Raw genomic sequence first — 20,214 nt, forward strand, 5'->3', positions numbered from 1 at the left:
ATTAGCATTTTTTCCATGAAAAAGTGCCAAAGAAAATCATTTTCATTTCATTCAAAATTGTTCACTTTCACCACTGAAAGAGAAAATTGAAAATTTCTTCCCATTTCTTTTTAATCCCTTATTCACACGAGAAACGTGTGCAGACAGGCAAAGATGCTGAGGGAGGGAGGGGAGTTCAAAAATGGAAGAAAGTATCGATTATGAGGTTTTTTTAAAAATAACTTTTCCAGAAGGGAAAAAAATACATAAACAAGAATTCCCTTCACTGTGTTAAAACAAAAAATATATTTTAAAAATTCAACATTTTTATTTTGATTTTTTTTTTCAAAACCCGAACATTTGGTAGGTTTTTTTCATGGAAACAATATTCTATTTTTGATTTCACCCCATTTTTCAATGAAAATGAGTTGACCAGCTCTGGATCCAGCTCTCGGGTAAGAAACTCAATTCTTTTGCTGGAATAGTGGAGATTCAAGCTTTTAGCCCTGAAGGTCACAGGTTCAAATCTCACTGTTAACTCACCCTGGCCTGGTTACAAGCAACGTTGCAGAATCACTGCCCAAATGAAACAAGAAATTCAGTGCTCTAAAGACACTCTCCCTAATGTCTCCTGGATGGCTGAACGACTATAGCATGTTGTAAGAAGTAAGCACATTGCTGGTACCCAGGGAAGGCACAACCATAGAGATTTATCAGTTCACTTAATTACAGAGATCTCTAAAACATGTTTTGGGACTTTTCGTTCACACATAAGCCATTGCTGTTGACATTTAAAGATGCTAGCGACGAACTCTGTAGCACACAAATCTGTGGAGATTATTATTGTCAACATGCATGTGGCTAATGAGATCACAAGTTCACCGATTAGGGCACCAAAGCAGGAGGAGCAAAGGGAGGAGAAGAAGAGATACATGGAAACGAGTAACAAGGAAGAGAAGAGGGCATGTCTACACAGCAGGGCTAAAGCCAAAATAAGCTACACAACTTCAGCTACGTCAATTGCATAGCTGAAGTCAAAATATTATTTCAGCTTTTGGCTCTATTGACACAACAGGACATCCAAGAAAAAGCATTCTCTCTCCGACTTTCCTTACTCCTTGTAAGACAAGCGTTACAGGAGTTGGAGTAAGAAGTCTTCCAGCTCGCCATTATTTTGACATTATGTCAAAATAACTGCTTATAGCATAGACGCGGACTGACGTTATTCTGAAATAACACTGCTGTGTAGATGTGCCCACATAAAGAAGTTCTCAAACCCAAGTTTCCATTTATTAGAAAAGTGGGTGGCAAAAAGGAAGGTAACAAAGATACAGAGCATTTCAACAGCCATCAACTCTCTATGAACTCTCTTAAAGGGGATTCAAAGAATGCAAAAGGCAAGAAGTGGAGAGGTGAAATGTTCGGGGAGGTTAGAAGAAAGCGTAGAAGGAAATTAACATATGGAATGGACTCCCAAAGACAGAACCAAGATTAAGGGCATGATCCTTCAAGGTCAGTAGTCAGTGAGGGCTCTCAGCACCATGCAGAATGGTCCCCAATTAAATATAGACACAAACACAGAAAGACTAAGTAACCATATGCAATGACCTGTGACTGATGGGACACGGTTATAGCGTGCAGCTTGGCCTTTGGATCACAGCTCCATCAAGATCCAGACAAAGGACAAAACAACCAGCAATTGGGAACACTGAGAACTAAGCAAGCACTTTGAGGAGCAAAAGCATAGCAGAGCACAGCAGCCAGACAAAGAAGAATGGATGGGTCTAGATGGCCTCCTTCTTCTCTGGAACACTGCCGTGGAGTTCTGCGTTGAACAAACAAGGAAATGCATCCTTTCCTCCAGCTCATTTTTATTCCTGAATGTGTTGGGGGGGGGGGGGGGGTGCCACATTTGAAGGCGAAGGAATCTAAATACAAGAGCAAATATCTCATTCAAAATGAGTAACCAAACTCCTCATGAACTGAGTCTTCCAGTGAAGTGAAGTGGGCCAAGTTTAGCAGTGAGTTGGAATGAGAGTTTGAGGGAAAGATGCACTGACATTTGGGATTCTTAATCTCAGCAGCGCCCTTTGCATATATCTTTTTTCCAGTTGTTTAAAGGAATTGCACTAAGTGTTCACCCCATTTGAAAAGGGCAAACTAAATAGAACCTCGTAGCCAGGCACAGCTCCATGACATCCACTAAATAAGTAGCTAATAAGGGCACAAGACACTGCAGGCTACAACCATCCAATTGTAATACAGTCGTTTGGAGTCATCTGTACAAGAACTTTGCCAATCAGATAATGAATCATTTCCGTACGGGGGTTTAAATAAGCCTCTACAACTTCACCAGCCTCAATGCAGCACACAGGAAGAAACTACTGAGCCAGGGTCCATGCTCTGAGCTCAGTTCTATAGTCTCGGAGATCAGCAAGAGTTATGAATATCTACAGAGAGAACTGGACTCAGAGGCAAACAGCAGTGAAGATCATTTGGGGTCATTTCTCGGTTTCATGTGGGCAACATTTTTATTTTTCAAAACATCTCCGAAAATGGAACTTTTTACTCAAAACATGTGGCCGTTCAAAAACTGCAAAAGCGTTAGGCCCTCCCAAAACAAGATTTCTAATGCTGACGCTCAAAAGGTCAAAAACCACCGTGGGGGTCCATTTGAAAATAGAATAGTTTCTGACGAACCAGGGTGCGAATGGTGAAATCTCAAAAGGTTTTTTTCCGTAAACCAGTTTATGTATATGAAAAAAACAAACAAATGCAAAAGCCACCATTGAAGTTTTGCTTGAATACTTTTCACTCTGAGATTAATAGTTTGGAGTCACAGTGAAGTACCAGTGCACAAAGGTCTTTCAAATAAAGCCTCTGCATTTTACACCAAGCCAGGTCTATACTATGCAGAAGATCAATGCTGCTATGATCTATCTCCTGGGGTTCGATTTAGCGGGTCTAGTGAAGACCTGCTAAATCAAACTCAGAAGGCGCCCCCGTTGGCACTAGTACTCCTCCTCCTCCCAAAGAGTAAAGGAAGCCGACAGGAGTGTTTGTTCCTGTCGATCTCTCGCTGTGTGGATGGCACAGAAATGCAATTTAAGATACGTTGACTCCAGCTATATAATTAACGTAGCTGGAGTTGCATATAATAAGTCGAACTTCCACTATAGTGTAGACCAGGCCAAAGACCGTTTCAGTTATGTAAGAACAGCCATACTGGGTCCATCTAGCCCAGTCTCCTGCATTCCAACAGTGGCCAATGCCAGGTACCCCAGAGGTTAGGAGTGAGACACGTGCTTTCAGGTATACACCATGCCCCTACCTCCTAGCCAGAGTGACTGGGTGAGAAATCCATGCAGGCCACTCCTGGGGCTCCCACATACTCATTTTGCATAAAGAGTAGCGTGTAGACCTTCACCTAGAGGTGAATGCACTAACTCCACTTCTGCATTGCCACAGAGAGAGACCAGTCAGAACTAGACTTTCCTTTTGTCTGCTGCAAACATATCCCCTCCATCCTTTTTCCTCTCATGCAGGTCTTTTTGTACCTGTTCCACCACAGGCACAGACTTCTCCATGCCCACAGGAAGAAGGGGTTGGGTTTGCCACGCTGAGAGCACCTGTTTGGCTCAATATCTGGCTCTTCCAGATATTGAGAAAAAAACACTACAACAATAGAGGACAACAATAGCTTACAGTAGGGACACTGAGGTGGTTGATGGAGAACAATGCAGTGCTGATAGGTTCAGGGTATTGTTAAGAGGGGTCACATTTCTTGACAGTCACAGGAAAGGGATCCAAAGCCAATATTAGAGAACCCGGTGAATCTAGATACAGTAATACTCTCTTTGAAGTCAGATTATCATGAAAGCCCTGAGCTGCTTCAGTGGAAAGGGCCATTCCAGATAGAGGCCACATCTACATTTGTGGGAAGATTGGCTCTTTGGAGATCTACCTTCTGGCATTTGATTTAGCAGGTCTAGTAAGGACCCGCTAAATTGATTGCTGAGGGCACCCCCCATCGATTCCAGAACACCTCACAATCATGAGGAGTAAGAGAAGCCAATGGGCAAGTTCCTCCCATCAACCTCCCACAGTGGAGCTACCTCAGAAAATCAATGCGAAAGACGTCAACTCCAGCTACGCAGTCTTTGTAGCTCTAGTTGCATATGTTACATCAATTTTCTCCACCAATGTAGACCTGGTCAGAGACAGGCAAGGTGGGTGAGGTGATATCTTTTACTGGACCAACTACTGTCGGTGAGAGAGACAAGCTATTGAGCATGCACAGAGCTCTTCTTCACGTCTGTGGAAAGCGTGGCGTATGGGCAAAAAGCTTGTCTCTCTAAGGGTGTATCTAAACTACATGGCTCCATCGATGAAGCCATGTAGATTAGGCTGATCAGCAAAGGGAAATGAAGCCGCAATTTAAGCCGCGATTAAGCTGCACCGACCTGAAAGCCTTTTATCAACCTCCCCGTTATGACTCGTAGGATGAGGTTTACCGGGGAGGTCGATAAAGGGCTTTCATGTTGGCAGGGAAGCGTCCAGACTAGCGTGCTGAACCGACAAACAGCTGAGCAGCTATTTGTCGGCTCAGCGCGGCAGCCATTTAAATTTAAATGAAGCCGCGATTATTTAAATCGCGGCTTCATTTCCCTTTGCCAAACAAACAAATCCACATGGCTCCGTCGACGGAGCCATGTAGTTTAGACATACCCTAATATGTGGGGACAGACACAGCTACATCACCACTGTATTCCAAGTATAAGCAGCCTTGTCTCATATAGTGAAGCAGATTTGCGGGTTTCTGTAGATTACTTCGCTCTAATAGGTCCCAGTATACTAGAAGTCAGACAAATGTGTCATTACTGCTCTTTTATGAGATCCAAATAACAGCAGCCAGCTCGACATTTTATTTTTCCTTCAGCTTCTACAGGAAATGGCTGGTGCAATGCAGGGTTCTCGCTTGCCTTTGCACCTTTTTGAGGGGAGGGAGGCTATGGTTGTATGAAAGGTGTGGTCGTCCCATCTCAAAAAAGATACCTTGGCATTGGGAAAAGTTCAGAAAAGGGCAACAGAATGACGAAGGGTTTGGAAAGACTGCCATATGAGGAGAGATTAATAAAACTCGGACTTTTTAGCTTAGAAAAGAGGAGACTAAGGGGGGATATGATAGAGGTCTATAAAATCATGACTGGTGTGGAGAAAGGAAATTAGCAAGAGTTATTTACTTGCTATTTACTTCTTCCCCTAACAGAATAAGAACTAGGGGTCACCAAATGAAATTAATAGGTAGCAGGTTTAAAACAAACGAAAGAAAGGATTTCTTCATGCAAAACACAGTCAGCTGTGGAACTCCTTGCCAGAGGATGTTGTGAGGGCCGGGACTTTAACAGGGTTCCAAAAGAACTAGATACATTCATGAAGGCAAGGTCCAACAATGGCTATTAGCCAGGATGAGGGGGGGGGGGTGTCCCTAGCCTCTGTTTGCCAAAATCTGAGAATGAGTGACAAGAGAGGGATCACTTGATGCTTCCCTATTCTGTTAACTCCCTCTGGGGCACCTGGCATTGGCCACTGTCAGCAGACAGGACGCTGGGCTAGATGGGCCTTTGGTCTGACCCAGTCTGGCCATTCTTATGTTCTGTTGTTCTCTGTGGAATCTCCATCACTGGAGGTTTTTAAGAACAGGTTAGACAACTCCTGCCAGGAACAGTCTACTTCCTATTTAGTCCTGGATGACCTATTGCGATCCCTTCCAGTCTGGATACCTAGGAGTCTATTTGATGGAATTAGTAGCTGCAAATAATTGTGACACCGCACAGGCATTTAGAGCAAGAGACCACAGGCATAGGGTCCCTGTGTTACACACACACATTGGTTTGCATGGGGTTATTTGCTGATGCTTGGCATGATGCACCCAGCTTTTTGTGCATGCAGCTGATGCTGTTGTTCATCTGAAGATCCGTATGCTGGTTGCCAATATTAAACCTCAGATGAGCGCTGAGAGGAAGGGACTGGTTAGCCATGTTACAGATAGGAAAGTGCACATAGAAAAAGATATGTGAGGTGCCCACACTCAGCCAGCCAACGAGCCGCAGACGTGGGTAGAGAGTAAAACTGGTGGGAGGGGGGAAAATCAATATGTTTTCCCTGAAGAACTCTGTTTTGTCAAAACCAAACAGGTTTGTGGCTGGCGATGGACCAGCTTCAATACAAAATGCTCCTCTAAAAGGTTTAGGGGTAAGCAAGTCAACAGGAGCAAACCTGGGATGTAGGAGACCTAGCTGTGTTGGATTCCTAGGCAAGCATGCTCACAACTGGGCCATAAGGTGTATGTCTGTCTGTGTGTGTCTCTCTCTCACACACACACACACACACACACACACACACACACACACACACACACACACACACACACACACACACACACACACTCCCAAGCTGGAGCAGTTCCATATTATATAACTCTGACTCTATAGCCTGGGGGCAAGGCGCTCCCTTTCAAGCAGGAACTTGAACTTGGGTCTCTACGTTCCAGCTGGAGCCCTCACCCTGGGCTATTCTGAGGTCTGGATCCGCCTCTCTGCCCCCTCTCCAGGCTCAGGATGGAATGTCCTGAATCCCCAGCCTCCGATGCTAAGCTCTGGAAAACAGTGTTTCCACTTAGCAGTAAGGAGGCGGGGGTGAGAGACTAAAACCACATGCCCCCACCCCAGCAAAAATCACTAACTTTACAAGCTAATGTCTAATATTTTGGCTTAAACATGCCTGATATTTGGGTGTAACTCGAGCTCAGCATCTTTCTCTGGTTACTGTTCCTTTCTAGCCTTCATAATTTTATAAACTCTATAGGGTTGCCAGGACAGTCTGGTATTTGCGGCTTCTGTCCGGTAAAAAAAAAAAAAACAGAAATATTTTACATGTCTGGTATTTTCTATTTTTCTCAGACGGAAGGCCGATCGGTACATTCTTCCCCTGCCACGTCTGGCAGGGGAAGCAGGGAATTTAAAGGCATAGCGACCCTTTTTTTTTTTTTTGGTCCGGTTGTTGGTTTTTTTCTTTTTGCTCAACCAATTTTTTCCCCGCCATGTACAGTATTTTTGGCAAAAGTATCTGGCAACCCTACTTGTTAACCATTCCTTAGCCACTGGCTTCCATCACTTCCTTGGACTGAATTTTGCAGCCTCGCATGAATATTCAGAATTAAAAAGAAACCCTCCCCAGTCACAGTACCTAGTAAGAGACATGGGTAATGCACGGCTTTTGGAGCAATCTGAGCACTGCAACCCCTGTCCAGTGGTGCAAAGAGCCCATTCCCAAACCAAAAGCAGCTTTGGCACGTTACTTGGGGGGGGGGGGATATAAGCATGGCCCAAAATAATTGACCCTCCCTCCTCTGCAGTCCAAGCAGCACAGCAACACATCTCCCTGAGTTGAATCCAACCTTCCATGCTGGCTACTCCTTTCCTTTCCCTCCATTGATCCATATCAGCAGGGCTAAATAGTTGAATGAGTCCCCACTGAGCCTTCTCGTCAGTTCTGGACCACTTTCCTGTCTGGTTCCAAACCCCGACAGGTCCCTGGAATCCGGAAATGACCACAGAGCCAGTCACACAGCACAGGTCTCATTGAGGGCAGACCGATGTATTTAAATAAGGCTGCCTGCACCTGTAGAGCCACAGTCATTGGTTGGAAGCTTTAGCCAGCTGGTTGCTATTGGTTATTTTCCACCCTAGATACATCCGTTCCAGCCAACTAGCACCCAGTGTCAAACCTCCCTTTCCTGAGCATGCTCAGAGAGAAGCTAGCCAAAGGCTCACTACAAGTTTAATTTAAGCCAGTCCCTAGACTCATCATAATCTGGTGTAAGTTCAGGACACGGGGACATTACAGCTTTTGTGGCACTGATATGGGATCTCTTGCTGCCAATAGATAGGGGGCAAATATCCCTTCTCATCCACCTGGATATCTCTGCAGCGTTCCACACTGCTGAAATGAGAGAGATGGTGCGGAACCATGACAGAAAGCTGTGTCTTTTCTGGGTGGGTGCTGCCAATGAGAAGTGACAGGAAACAGATGTCGGCCAGGTCACTTAATGCATTACACAACGTACGGTGATGAGCGTGGCATAAGAACCCATCCAGAAGAGAACTAGGGCATCATGGAATGTTTTGTTCTCAGCTGAGGCTTCTCCATTCCACTGCCAAGTCCTGTCCTATCCAGACTATGCTCCATGAAAGGAAATGCATTTTCATTTGGCTCATGGACGAGTTTGCCTACAACATGCTCTCCCCGTCATCTGGAGAACAACAAGTAGTCCTGTGGCATCTTAGAGACTAACAAAAACATTAAGGCTATGTCTAAACTATATCCCTCTTTCGAAAGAGGGATGTAAATTAGGCAGATCGAAAGTGCAAATGAAGAGGGGATTTAAATATCTTGCGTTTCATTTGCATAATCACGTCACAGCGTTTTTTCAAAAAAGGGTATTTCGAAAGTGAAACCGCTGTCTAGACACGGTTCTTTCGGGGAAAAAGAAAACCCTTTTTTGAAAGATCCTGTACTCCTCAAAAAATTTAAATCCCCGCTTCATTTGCACTTTTGATCTGCCTAATTTACATCCCTCTTTCAAAAGAGGGATGTAGTATAGACATGCTCATATATAGCATCATGAGCTTTCGTGGGCAAAACCCACTTCCTCAGATGTGCTAGAGAGGGATAACAGGAACCCAGAATTTATAACAGAAAAAAAAAGTACCTGTGAATTGTAGGACTGATGCTAATCAGGCTAACGAAGTCAGCTGGAAGTGTCCCGTATTTGGCTTTTGATGTAAAATGAGGAGTTAAATCCAGGAAAGGCAAGCTTTATAATGCAACATCCAGTTAATGTCTTTGTTCATGCCCAGGGAAACAGTATCAAATTTGCAGATGAATTAGATCCAACCGCTTCCAGCCTTCTCCCATCCTGTAGCATCCATTGGACAGTCTGTGTGAAGCTGTTCTTTGTTTTGCTTCCTTTCTTCCTGGAGACTTTTGCAGCGGCAGCTATGAATTTAGCCCAATAGCACTAACGCTGAGTAACACAAGGCCTTGTGGTTGGGTTTGGGTCATTTTCCACATGGCTGAGCACACTCCGGGCAGCTGCTGCCGACATTCCTTCCAAACATGGATTTGATTCATGTTGTACATGAAATAGATGCCGAAATGGAGCTGACCTGCTAGCATTCCGCTGGTTTGCAGCTGAATAAGCAAAACAGCCTTTTGCTTTCTGCCTATTAGACCAATTACATTGATTTTCCCCTGACTGCAACCACCACTGATCTTTACAAACAGAAAGGGGGAAATCAATGTATGCAACTTGTTCAGGTAGCTGCTGTGTGCAATGAATTCAGAGCTCTTTTCTACCCGTTTCTCCTTTTCCTCTCTCTTTCCTTTCTTTGGATTTACATGATTGTTAGTTCTATACAAGGCACTTCACCATTAGCTGACCACAGCTATTCACCATTTTTCTAGAGAGACATTATCTTGGGGAGAAGGAACTGGATAATTAAGTGCGAAAGACCCACCAGACTTTGTAAAACTGACATCCTGGCTCTCAGCAAAAGGGCAAAGAATTGAATTGTATTCATGTTCAGAAATGTATTTCCTGTAACTTAATCAAGACATTGGCGTAGGTGCTGTTGGTAAAATCATAAGGTCATTAGTAGTTTCTGTGCCCCATGGATGTGTATCGAGCAACGTCTTAAAACTGATTTTTAGAAGAGCTTTCATAATTGACTATCCCAATCAAACCTGTAAGATGCACCCACTACGTCATCTTCTAATCTTGCCCCACTGTAACCAGACTGCAAGTCATGTTTACACAATAATAGGAGCTGATCAATGTTCCCTCTAATCTTTTCCATCCATGTGCAGATTTTTTCCCCAGCCATGTGCAGAATAAATTTTGTTATGTGCGCTGAGGCATGTGCAAATGTGGACCACCAATAGAAACACAAACCTAGCTATGGTGCTCTCCTAATCATCTGGGTGGCATTGGAATCTCCACACAAGCACATGGCTTATAGGGAGTATTGGAGCTGATTCATTATGTTGAGTCAGCTCCTTTGGTAACATTTTCTTCCTGGGGGAAGAGATTATATAGGTTCAAATTTCTGATCCGTTCTCTGCCTTGGGCATAACACTTCCAGTTGGGCTGAGGCGTTGTCAGGGATCGGCTCCTCCAGATAATGATCTGTAACTGAAGATCCCTGAGTTCTTCACAGTAACTGCAGCCCTGGCAAACACTGCCTTACAAAAAAAATTGCTTCAAATATTCAAGATGTGCATTAAACACTCCTCTTCCTATACTGGTTTACTGCACACACAGTCACTTAATTGCTAGCTGACTCCCAGCTTTGTAAAATGCCTCCGGCTACTTCAAGTAAGAAAGTCGTTAAATAAAACCATAACCTGGATACTAACAATTAGTTTGGCCAGTAGCAGTGAAATTGGTCTGTGTCGTGCCACTCCTCCAGCTCCAACTGCCAAGATACTTGAAGCATTTATGGCCCACCTGAGAGTCTGTTTTCTCTCTCTCCTTTTCATCTGTCTGCTTCCTTTCCTGTGTGAAAGTCAGGGAAAGGGACAGATGGGCACCGAGAAGCCATTGGGAGAACAAAAGTTGCCCCATTATTGTCCAGGAGAACGGGTCATGATGAATGTGAACTGGAAATCAACACCCAGTTTGGTCTGGGGAGAGCTGTAAGACATGAGGCTAATGACACAAATGACATTTTCTATAGTGCTGGTGGGACGCAGCACAACGAAACTGCAGACCAAGCCTATAAAATCGACATCCTTTGTCATGCGGGATGCTTGGAAAAGAGGCCCAAACAGGAGGGAGAGACAGGTCGCTAATGACATCACCCCATACTGCCCCTCCACCCATCCAACTGGAGAAAGTTTCAGAGCAAAAGGTTTGGAAGGAGATCAGCTGAGACTGGCTGGTACCAGAGGTATTAATATTTATGAATATGTAAATATGGACCAGCCCCTTTCGTCCTCACTCGCTCTTGCTAGCATCTTGGTTCATTTTTTTTCATCTTTTAATTGTCCTGTGGGAGATGGAATTAGCTGCCTCGGTGATCCCATGGACAAACTGCAACAGACAGCCCCTCCTTACCACCACCATCCTCCTATAAGCCGTCCACACTTAGGGTGCGTCTAAACTACATGGTTCCATCGACGGAGCCATGTAGATTTGTTTGTTCGGCAAAGGGAAATGAAGCTGCGATTTAAATAATCGCGGCTTCATTTAAATTTAAATGGCTGCCCCGCTCTGCCAATCACTGTTTGTCAGCAGATCGGGGCAGTCTGGACGCTCCCGTGCCAACCTGAAAGCCCTTTATCGACCTCCCCGGTAAACCTTATCCTACAAGACATAACGGGGAGGTCGATAAAGGGCTTTCAGTTTGGCACGGGAGCGTCCAGACTGCCCCGATCTGCCGACAAACAGTGATTGGCAGAGCGTGGCAGCCATTTAAATTTAAATGAAGCCGCAATTATTTAAATCGCGGCTTCATTTCCCTTTGCCGATCAGCCTCATCTACATGGCTCCATCGATGGAGCCATGTAGTTTAGACACACCCTGACTGAGCTCTAGCTAGCATCCAGAGGAAGGATAGTTAAGGAACTAGACCGAGACTCAGGAGATGAGAGTTCAAGTCCTAGCCCTGTCGTGCAGATTTCCTGGGGGATCTTGAACAAGTGACTCATCTCACTCAGCCTCAATAGGGCTTCCTTCAGCCAGCCCGCCTATTTCGATTGAACGTCCCGCCCTGAAGAGCGATTTCTTACGATGCATGTGGTGCCTGGCACAGAGGGGGTTCCAGTCACAATTAGTGCTGCTTTAGCACAGATCACTTGATACAACCACAGAGCCCTGGACAGTGTTGGGGGGGTTTGGCACTGGGAAGGGGTGGACCCTCAGGTTGAAGGGGCATAGCTAGGGACAGACAGTTCTCAATGGCTCCCAGACCTCCCCCACTCAGCCTCAGTACCACGCAGGGCTCTGGCCGCAATTTAAAGGACCAGGCGCTCCGGTTGCCATGGTAACGGTATCCCAACATCCCAGGCCCTTTTAAATCACTGGGCCTCGGGGCAACTGCTCCCTTTGCCCCCTCACCCATCAGCAAGCCTATATAGCCATGTTACTTCATTATATAATGAGTAATATCGACAAAGAACCTATGTAAAAATGGGACGGTAAATAGACACTCAGCCCTACAGATGGGGTGGACACCCAGTGTTCCTACATGATCCTTTCCTCCATTCACAAGCAATGCGGAGTGGTGGTAAACTCTGGTCAAAAGAAGAGATGCCATGGAGCAGGAGCTACAAGGATGGTGATGATGAAGTAAAAACAGGAAAAATGTGGGATGAATTTGAGGTAGCATCCCTACAGATTACCAGGAGGCGGAAGATTGAATACAATTGCTTTCTGTGCCATCCCCTTAATTTCAGCCCTTCACACACTAAGGCCATGTCTTCACTAAACAGAAGATCGACGCTGCCATGATCAATCTCCCGGAGTTTGATTTAGCGAGTCTAGTTAAGACTCACTAACTCAAACTCAGAAGGCACCCCTACCAGCAGCTGATACTCCTGTTTCTGCGAGGAGTAAGGGAAGCCAATAGGAGTGTTTGCTCCCGTTGGCCTCCAACTGTGGGGATGGCAGAGAAACTTGAAACTAGGTATGTCAACTCCAGCTACATAATTCATGTCTTGATTCGACTTTCCCTTTTAGTATAGACCTGGCCTCAGTTAATGAATACTATTTTATGAGACCTAGGGACTTGGTGTGAGTGTAGGCTCAGTAGCAGATATTTGAGTGGATTTTTTTTCTTTTCAAGCTAAATGCACAATAGCAAAACTTTTCAACCTGTGGTCCACAAATACCTGGGGTTGCACGGACTAGGTCTAAGATTTCCAAAGGGCTCTATTTGAAAAATTTTAGGGATCTGCAAAGGAAAAAAAAAAGATTGAAAACTATAGCATTGGGAAGTCTGACATGCTCTAGATTTGGGGATTGCTGAAATAGCAGGTGTCATGGACAGCAGCTGTTTGCCCATCAATGTGTCTCTTGGCTACAGAGCTAAAAATAAAAGGCTGTTGTTCCTCGAGGAGTCATGCCGGTAGACAATGTCATAGATTAAGATCGTGAGCTCAGTCATGCCAAACACATTGTTTGCTTATTTCAACCCAGCTGGCTTCAATGTCCCTTTCTTCTGCACTGAGCACTTCTAGTGTCTTTTGGGCACTGTTAACTTCATACCCACCACTAACTCTTGTGCCCTCCCTGCAGGATTATCGGGTGAACATCTTCTTGCGGCAGCAGTGGAATGACCCTCGGCTGGCATACAACGAGTACCCTGACGACTCTCTGGATTTGGACCCCTCTATGCTGGACTCCATCTGGAAGCCTGACTTGTTCTTTGCCAATGAGAAGGGGGCCCATTTTCACGAGATCACCACAGACAACAAACTTTTGCGTATTTCCAGAAATGGCAACGTCCTCTACAGTATCAGGTGAGGCGGCTAAAGAGAATGGTCCGTGGGAGAGGGGAACCAGTGGGATTAAGGGCCTGAGCATGCAGGAGGCTGAGCTGAGAAGCTGGCAAATAAACAAAGCATTAGGTGGTGGACTTGAAACCACTGAGCATCATGGGTTTTAACCCCAGCCTACTGAGTTGATTCCATGCTCACAATTCTGAGGTAAAATCCAAGATGGCGGCCCTGCAATGGCACAGGAGAGCAGCAAACATGGGTGTTTCACTTTTTACCACAGATAGTATAGACAAGATTCAGTTTACAGTCACGTGGCACTAGCAAAATTGCTAGGATGGGCCTTCTACTGGAGAACATAAAACGTGCTCAACTGTGTGTCATAGGCCTTCCATCCCTAACAGAAAAAGGAGATTCTCCATTAGGCCAAGAAATGTGTTGGCCTAATGGAGATGGTTCAGTCCTCACTGCTGCTGCTGTAAACCAAGCGGACATGATCTACAGTGGTGATGCTCCTAAAAAAGCATCCTCTTTTAGGAACGAGGTGTACCAGTAGTTCGGAATAGGAAGCCTAATCCGAACTACCTACTCCGTGCCGCGTGTAGCCACGGGCACGGAGTCCGAACTAGCGGGGATTTAAAAATGGCAGCGCCCAGCAAGATGCAAATGAAGCCCGGGAAATTTAAATCCCGGGCTTCATTTGCAACTTCGGTTGCCTACATTAACCACCCTAGTTCGAACTAGGGCGGTAGTGTAGACATACCCCAAGAAACCCAGTGTGAGTTAAGAGTTTATACTGAAACCTCTCAACTCACATTGCTTTGGGTATCACCTTGTTTCCTAACCTCTTTGTTTCATTCTCTTGTGCGGTTTTCACGCAGGAGAGCTGGGAGGATAATTCAGGGGCTATTTTCCTACAATAGAGTCTCCCCCAGAATTCTTCCTCAAATCCCCTCATTTTCCGTAGGAGTCCAGGACACGGCTGTAGAACTGTATGACTTGCACTAATTGGTCTTGAGAAAACCTCCATTCCCTCACTCTCCCTTTTTATAAAAAAAGCAATACATTTAAGAAGAACAAGCAGTTTTATTAAAAAGGTTAGTGGGGAAAGGAGCCAAAAAGACATCCCATTTTGCCTCCTTCGTATTGTGGATTTGTATTCCACCACCAATGCCGGATCACTCAACCTCACAATGAGTGACAGAGGGTGGATCTTTTGATGCTTACCTGTTCTGTTCACTCCTTCTGGGGCACCTGCCATTGGCCACTGTCAGCAGACAGGAAACTGGGCTAGATGGACCTTTGGACTCATACTGGGTCCATTCTTATGAGCATGGAGCATAATGCAGAGAAACACAGCACAGCATCACAGGAGTCTGGAGAGAATGAGACACAGGGGACCTAGAACTACAACTCCCATGAGGCACGGCAGAGGCTCAGGTAGATACAAAGGATGCGTCTAGAATGGCAAGACTTGCCAGCTGTCTACACTGGCCGCTTGAATTTGTGCAGGAACACTGACGATCTAAGGTAAGATTGTCAGTGTTCTTGCGCAAATACTATGATGCTCCCACTCAGGGATAAGTCCTCTTGCACAAATGTTTTTGTGCAAGAGGGCTAGTGTAGACAGGGAAGAACTATTTTGCGCAAAAAAAGCCCCGATGGCAAAAATGGCGTTCGGGGCTTTCTTGCACAAAATCGCATCTAGACTGGCCACGGATGCTTTTGCGCAAAAGCACTTTTTGCACAAAAGCATCCGTGCCAATCTAGGCACTCTTGTGCAAATGCTTTTAACGGAAACACTTTTCCGTTAAAAGCATTTGCACAAAATCATGCCAGTGTAGACGTAGCCACTGTTTATGCTGACACAGCACCTTGTCCACTAAAAGCAGCAGTCTAGAGGGGGATCTGTCGAGAAAGAAAGCCTTTTTCTACAGATCCTGTAAACCTCTTTGCAGGAGGCATAAGGGATCTGTCGAAAAAGGCTTTCTTTCTCCACAGATTCCCCTCTAGACTGCCGCTTTTTGCCAATAAAGTGCTGAGTCAGCAAAAACGGCTGCCATTTTTAATGCAAATTAAGCACGGGATATTTAAATCCTCACTTCGTTTGCAATGTCGACCTGCCTAATCTGCATCCCTCTGCCGACAGAGGGATGCAGTCTAGACATACCCAAAGATTGACACTGCCTTTACCAACCCCAAATCTTTTGTTTCAATTTTTCCCAACAGAAAATGTGGCTGAGACCTATCCGTTTCCCTCCAGAAAATTACAATATGGACAAAGCCTCACTTTCCAACAGGAAAATGTTTTGTTTGAAGCGTCTCAACCGGTGCTAGCCTTTAGAAATAGCCTTTGTTTTGCTGGTATTGTTTTCCTGCTGGGTGGATCCCTTGAATCAGCCTAGTCCAGACGGTTAGAAGCCTGGGGCATGACAAAGAGAGAAGCAGCAGGACAGTTTGGTGTTGGATTCTTGTGTCCTACCCCACTCAAGAAGTATTGTCACAATGTGTTGCCTGCAAAAGGCAGCTGGGAATTGCATCACAGTATATCAAGCACTTGGTGTTCTGATCCACTGCTATGTCACACTTGAAATTACATTCATGGGGATGCAAATAATCCAGGCAATGCTCCCCAAGAGATTAAGGGGGACACTGCGCAGGTACCCAACTAGCCTCTCTGTATGCAACAGCGGGCACCCAGATGTAATGTAACTACTTGACAATGTTCAAAAGGAGGCTGGAGTCCCCCTGTCTGTCTTCTCCTCCCAGGATTACACTCACGCTGGCTTGTCCCATGGATCTGAAGAACTTCCCCATGGATGTGCAGACGTGCATCATGCAGCTGGAGAGCTGTGAGTATCTGGGGGGGTTCCCCTCTAAAGATAACCACCGTGCTTCCTCTGTCCCTCTCCAACTCCCAGCTGGTTCTGATTATGACTAAAGGGGATAAAAGCCAGGCTGCCTGGCATGTGCATGTCTTCAGCCCCCCCACACACACAGACACACAGGTCTGCCCAGTGCTAGGTTCTCCAGCAGCTGTTTCTTGTGCCTGTGGCGAAGGAATGAAACCCACGGCAAAGGGCATTTGGAGCTGCTCTTAAAACAGGGATCAGAGGCCAAATTAGGGGTCCACACTTGCATCCTTGTCCACACGCGAGCCGGTCAGTCACTGTGGGCCCTGTAATCCTGTCTGTTGGGCTGGTGTCGTTTTCCTTCCTGTGGCCAGAACTCACCAAGGCTACGTCTAGATTGCATCTCTCTGTCGCCAGAGGGATGCAAATCAAGCACGTCGAAATTGCAAGTGAAGCAGGGATTTAAATATCCTGTGCTTCATTAGCATAAACATGGCCGCCACCTTTTTTTCCTCACAGAGCTTTTTCGGGGGAAAAAAAGGCAGTCTAGACGCGGATCTGTCGAAAATAAACCCTTTTTCGATAGATCCTGTATTCCTCAAAAAATAAGGTTTATGGGATCTGTCAAAAAGGGTTTATTTTCAACAGATTCACGTCTAAATTGGGAGGCAAGGTCAAATCAGGATCTTAGATGCCTATATACAAATGCGAGAAGTATGGGAAATAAGCAGGAAGAACTGGAAGTGCTAATAAATAAGTACAATTATGACATTGTTGGCATCACAGAAACTTGATGGGATAATACACGATTGGAATGTTTGTATAGAAGGGTACAGTTTGCTCAGGAAGGATAGACAGGGAAAAAAGGGAGGAGGTGTTGCCTTATATGATAAAAATGAACACACTTAGAGTGAGGTGGAAGTGGGCATAGGAGACGGAAATGTTGAGTCTCTGGGTTAGGCTAAAAAGGGATTAAAAACAAAGGTGATGTCATGCAAGGAGTCTACTACAGGCCACCTAACCAGGTGGAAGAAGTGGATGAGGCTTTTTTTAAACAACTAACAAAATCATCCAAAGCCCAAGATTTGGTGGTGATGGGGGACTTCAACTATCCAGATAAATGTTGGGAAAATAACACTGCGGGGCACAGACTATCCAATAAGTTCTTGGACTGCATTGGAGACAACTTTTTATTTTAGAAGGTTGAAAAACCTACCAGGGAGAAAGCTGTTCTAGATTTGATCCTAACAAATAGGGAGGAACAGGTTGAGAATTTGAAAGTGGAAGGCAGGTTGGGTGAAAGTGATCATGAAATCATAGAGTTCACAATTCTAAGGAAAGGTAGAAGGAAGAACAGCAAAATAGAGACAATGGATTTCAGGAAGGCGGATTTTGGTAAGCTCAGAGAGCTGATAGGTCAGGTCCCATGGGAATTGAGACTGAGAGGAAAAACAACTGAGGAGAGTTGGCAGTTTTTCAAAGCAACATTGTTAAGGGCTCAAAAGCAAGCTATTCCGATGTGTCAGAAAGATAGAAAATATGGCAAAAGACCGCCTTGGCTTAACCAGGAGATCTTGAATGATCTAAAAATAAAAAAGGAGTCATATAAAAAATGGAAAGTTGGACAAATTACAAAGGATGAATATAGGCAAACAGCACAGGAATGCAGGGGCAAGATTAGAAAGGCAAAGGCACAGAATGAGCTCAAACTAGCTACGGGAATAAAGGGAAACAAGAAAACATTTTATAAATACATTAGAAGCAAGAGGAAGACCAAGGAGAGGCTAGGCCCACTGGTCAGTGAGGAGGGAGCAACAGTAACAGGAAACTTGGAAATGGCAGAGAGGCTCAATGACTTCTTTGTTTCGGTCTTCACCGAGAAGTCTGTAGGAATGCCTAACATAGTGAAAGCTAGTGGAAAGGGGGTAATTTTAGAAGGTAAAATAAAAAAAGAACAAATCAAAAATCACCTAGAAAAGTTAGATGCCTGCAAGTCACCTAGGATGCATTGCATCAGGCCCTGAATACTCAAGGAGCTGATAGAGGAGGTATCTGAGCCTCTAGCTATCATCTTTGGAATATCATGGGAGACAGGAGAGATTCCCAAGGACTGGAAAAGGGCAAATATAGTGCCCATCTATAAAAAGGGAAATAAGAACAACCCAGGAAACTACAGACCAGTTAGTTTAACTTCCGTGCCAGGAAAGATAATGGAGCAAGTAATTAAGGAAATCATCTGTAAACACTTGGGCTACGTCTAGACTGGCATGATTTTCCGCAAATGCTTTTAACGGAAAAGTTTTCCGTTAAAAACATTTTCGGAACAGAGCGTCTAAATTGGCATGGACGCTTTTCCGCAAAAGCACTTTTTGCGGAAAAACATCCCTGGCCAATCTAGACGCGCTTTTCCGCAAAAAAGCCCCGATCGCCATTTTCGCGATCAGAGCTTTTTTGCAGCAGACAAATCTCAGCTGTCTACACTGGCCCTTTTGTGCAAAAGTTTTGCACAAAAGGGACTTTTGCCCGAACGGAGCAGCATAGGATTTCCACAAAAAGCACTGATTTCTTACAGTAGGAAGTCAGTGCTTTTGTGGAAATTCAAGCGGCCAGTGTAGACAGCTGGCAAGTTTTTCCAGAAAAGCGGCTGATTTTCCGGAAAAACTGGCCAGTCTAGACACAGCCTTGGAAAGTGGCAAGGTGATAGGGAACAGCCAGCATGGATTTGTAAAGAACAAATCATGTCAAACCAATCTGATAGCTTTCTTTAATAGGATAACGAATCTTGTGGATAAGGGAGAAGTGGTGGATGTGGTATACCTAGACTTTAGTAAGGCATTTGATACGGTCTCGCATGATATTCTTATCAATAAACTAGGTAAATACAACTTAGATGGGGCTACTATAAGGTGGGTGCATAACTGACTGGATAACTGTACTCAGAGAGAAGTTATTAATGGTTCACAATCCTGCTGGAAAGGCATAACAAGTGGGGTTCTGCAGGGGTCTGTTTTGGGACTGGCTCTGTTCAATATCTTCATCAACGATTTAGATATTGGTATAGAAAGTACGCTTATTAAGTTTGCAGATGATACCAAGCTGGGAGGGGTTGCGACTAATCTGGAGGATAGGGTCATAATTCAAAATGATCTGGACAAATTGGAGAAATGGTCTGAGATAAATAGGATGAAGTTTAATAAAGACAAATGCAAAGTGCTCCGCTTAGGAAGGAACAATCAGTTTCACACATACAGAATGGGAAGCGACAGTCTGGGAAGGAGTACGGCAGAAAGGGATCTAGGGGTTATAGTGGACCACAAGCTGAATATGAGTCAGCAGTGTGATGCTGTTGCAAAAAAAGCAAACATGATTCTGGGATGTATTAACAGGTGTGTTGTGAGCAAGACACGAGAAGTCATTCTTCCGCTCTACTCTGTGCTGGTTAGGCCTCAACTGGAGTATTGTGTCCAGTTCTGGGCACCACGTTTCAAGAAAGATGCAGAAAAATTGGAGAGGGTGCAGAGAAGAGCAACAAAAATGATTAAAGATCTAGAGAGCATGGCCTATGAGGGAAGGCTGAAGGAATTAGGTTTGTTTAATTTAGAAAAGAGAAGACTGAGGGGGGACATGATAGCCGTTTTCAGGTATCTAAAACGGTGTCATAAGGAGGAGGAAGAAAACTTGTTCATCTTGGCCTCTGAGGATAGAACAAGAAGCAATGGGCTTAAACTGCAGCAAGGGAGGTTTAGGTTGGACATTAGGAAAAAGTTCCTAACTGTCAGGGTACTTAAACACTGGAATAAATTGCCCAGGGAGGTTGTGGAAT

At 44.8% G+C, this 20,214-nt stretch overlaps 1 protein-coding gene across 1 annotated transcript in view; it reads left to right on the plus strand.

Annotated features, from left to right (window-relative positions):
* The window catches only part of GLRA1 (glycine receptor alpha 1), an 86,163-nt gene that overhangs the window by 45,899 nt on the left and 20,050 nt on the right, over window positions 1-20,214 (plus strand). The window contains exons 4-5 of the mRNA XM_014581165.4: window positions 13,340-13,563; window positions 16,309-16,391. Coding sequence (XP_014436651.2) covers window positions 13,340-13,563; window positions 16,309-16,391 — 307 coding nt within the window. The remainder of the gene's footprint in view (window positions 1-13,339; window positions 13,564-16,308; window positions 16,392-20,214) is intronic.

Source organism: Pelodiscus sinensis, chromosome 16 (genome assembly GCF_052426305.1).
Source record: "Pelodiscus sinensis isolate ZL-2025 chromosome 16, ASM5242630v1, whole genome shotgun sequence".
NCBI lineage: Eukaryota > Metazoa > Chordata > Testudines > Trionychidae > Pelodiscus > Pelodiscus sinensis.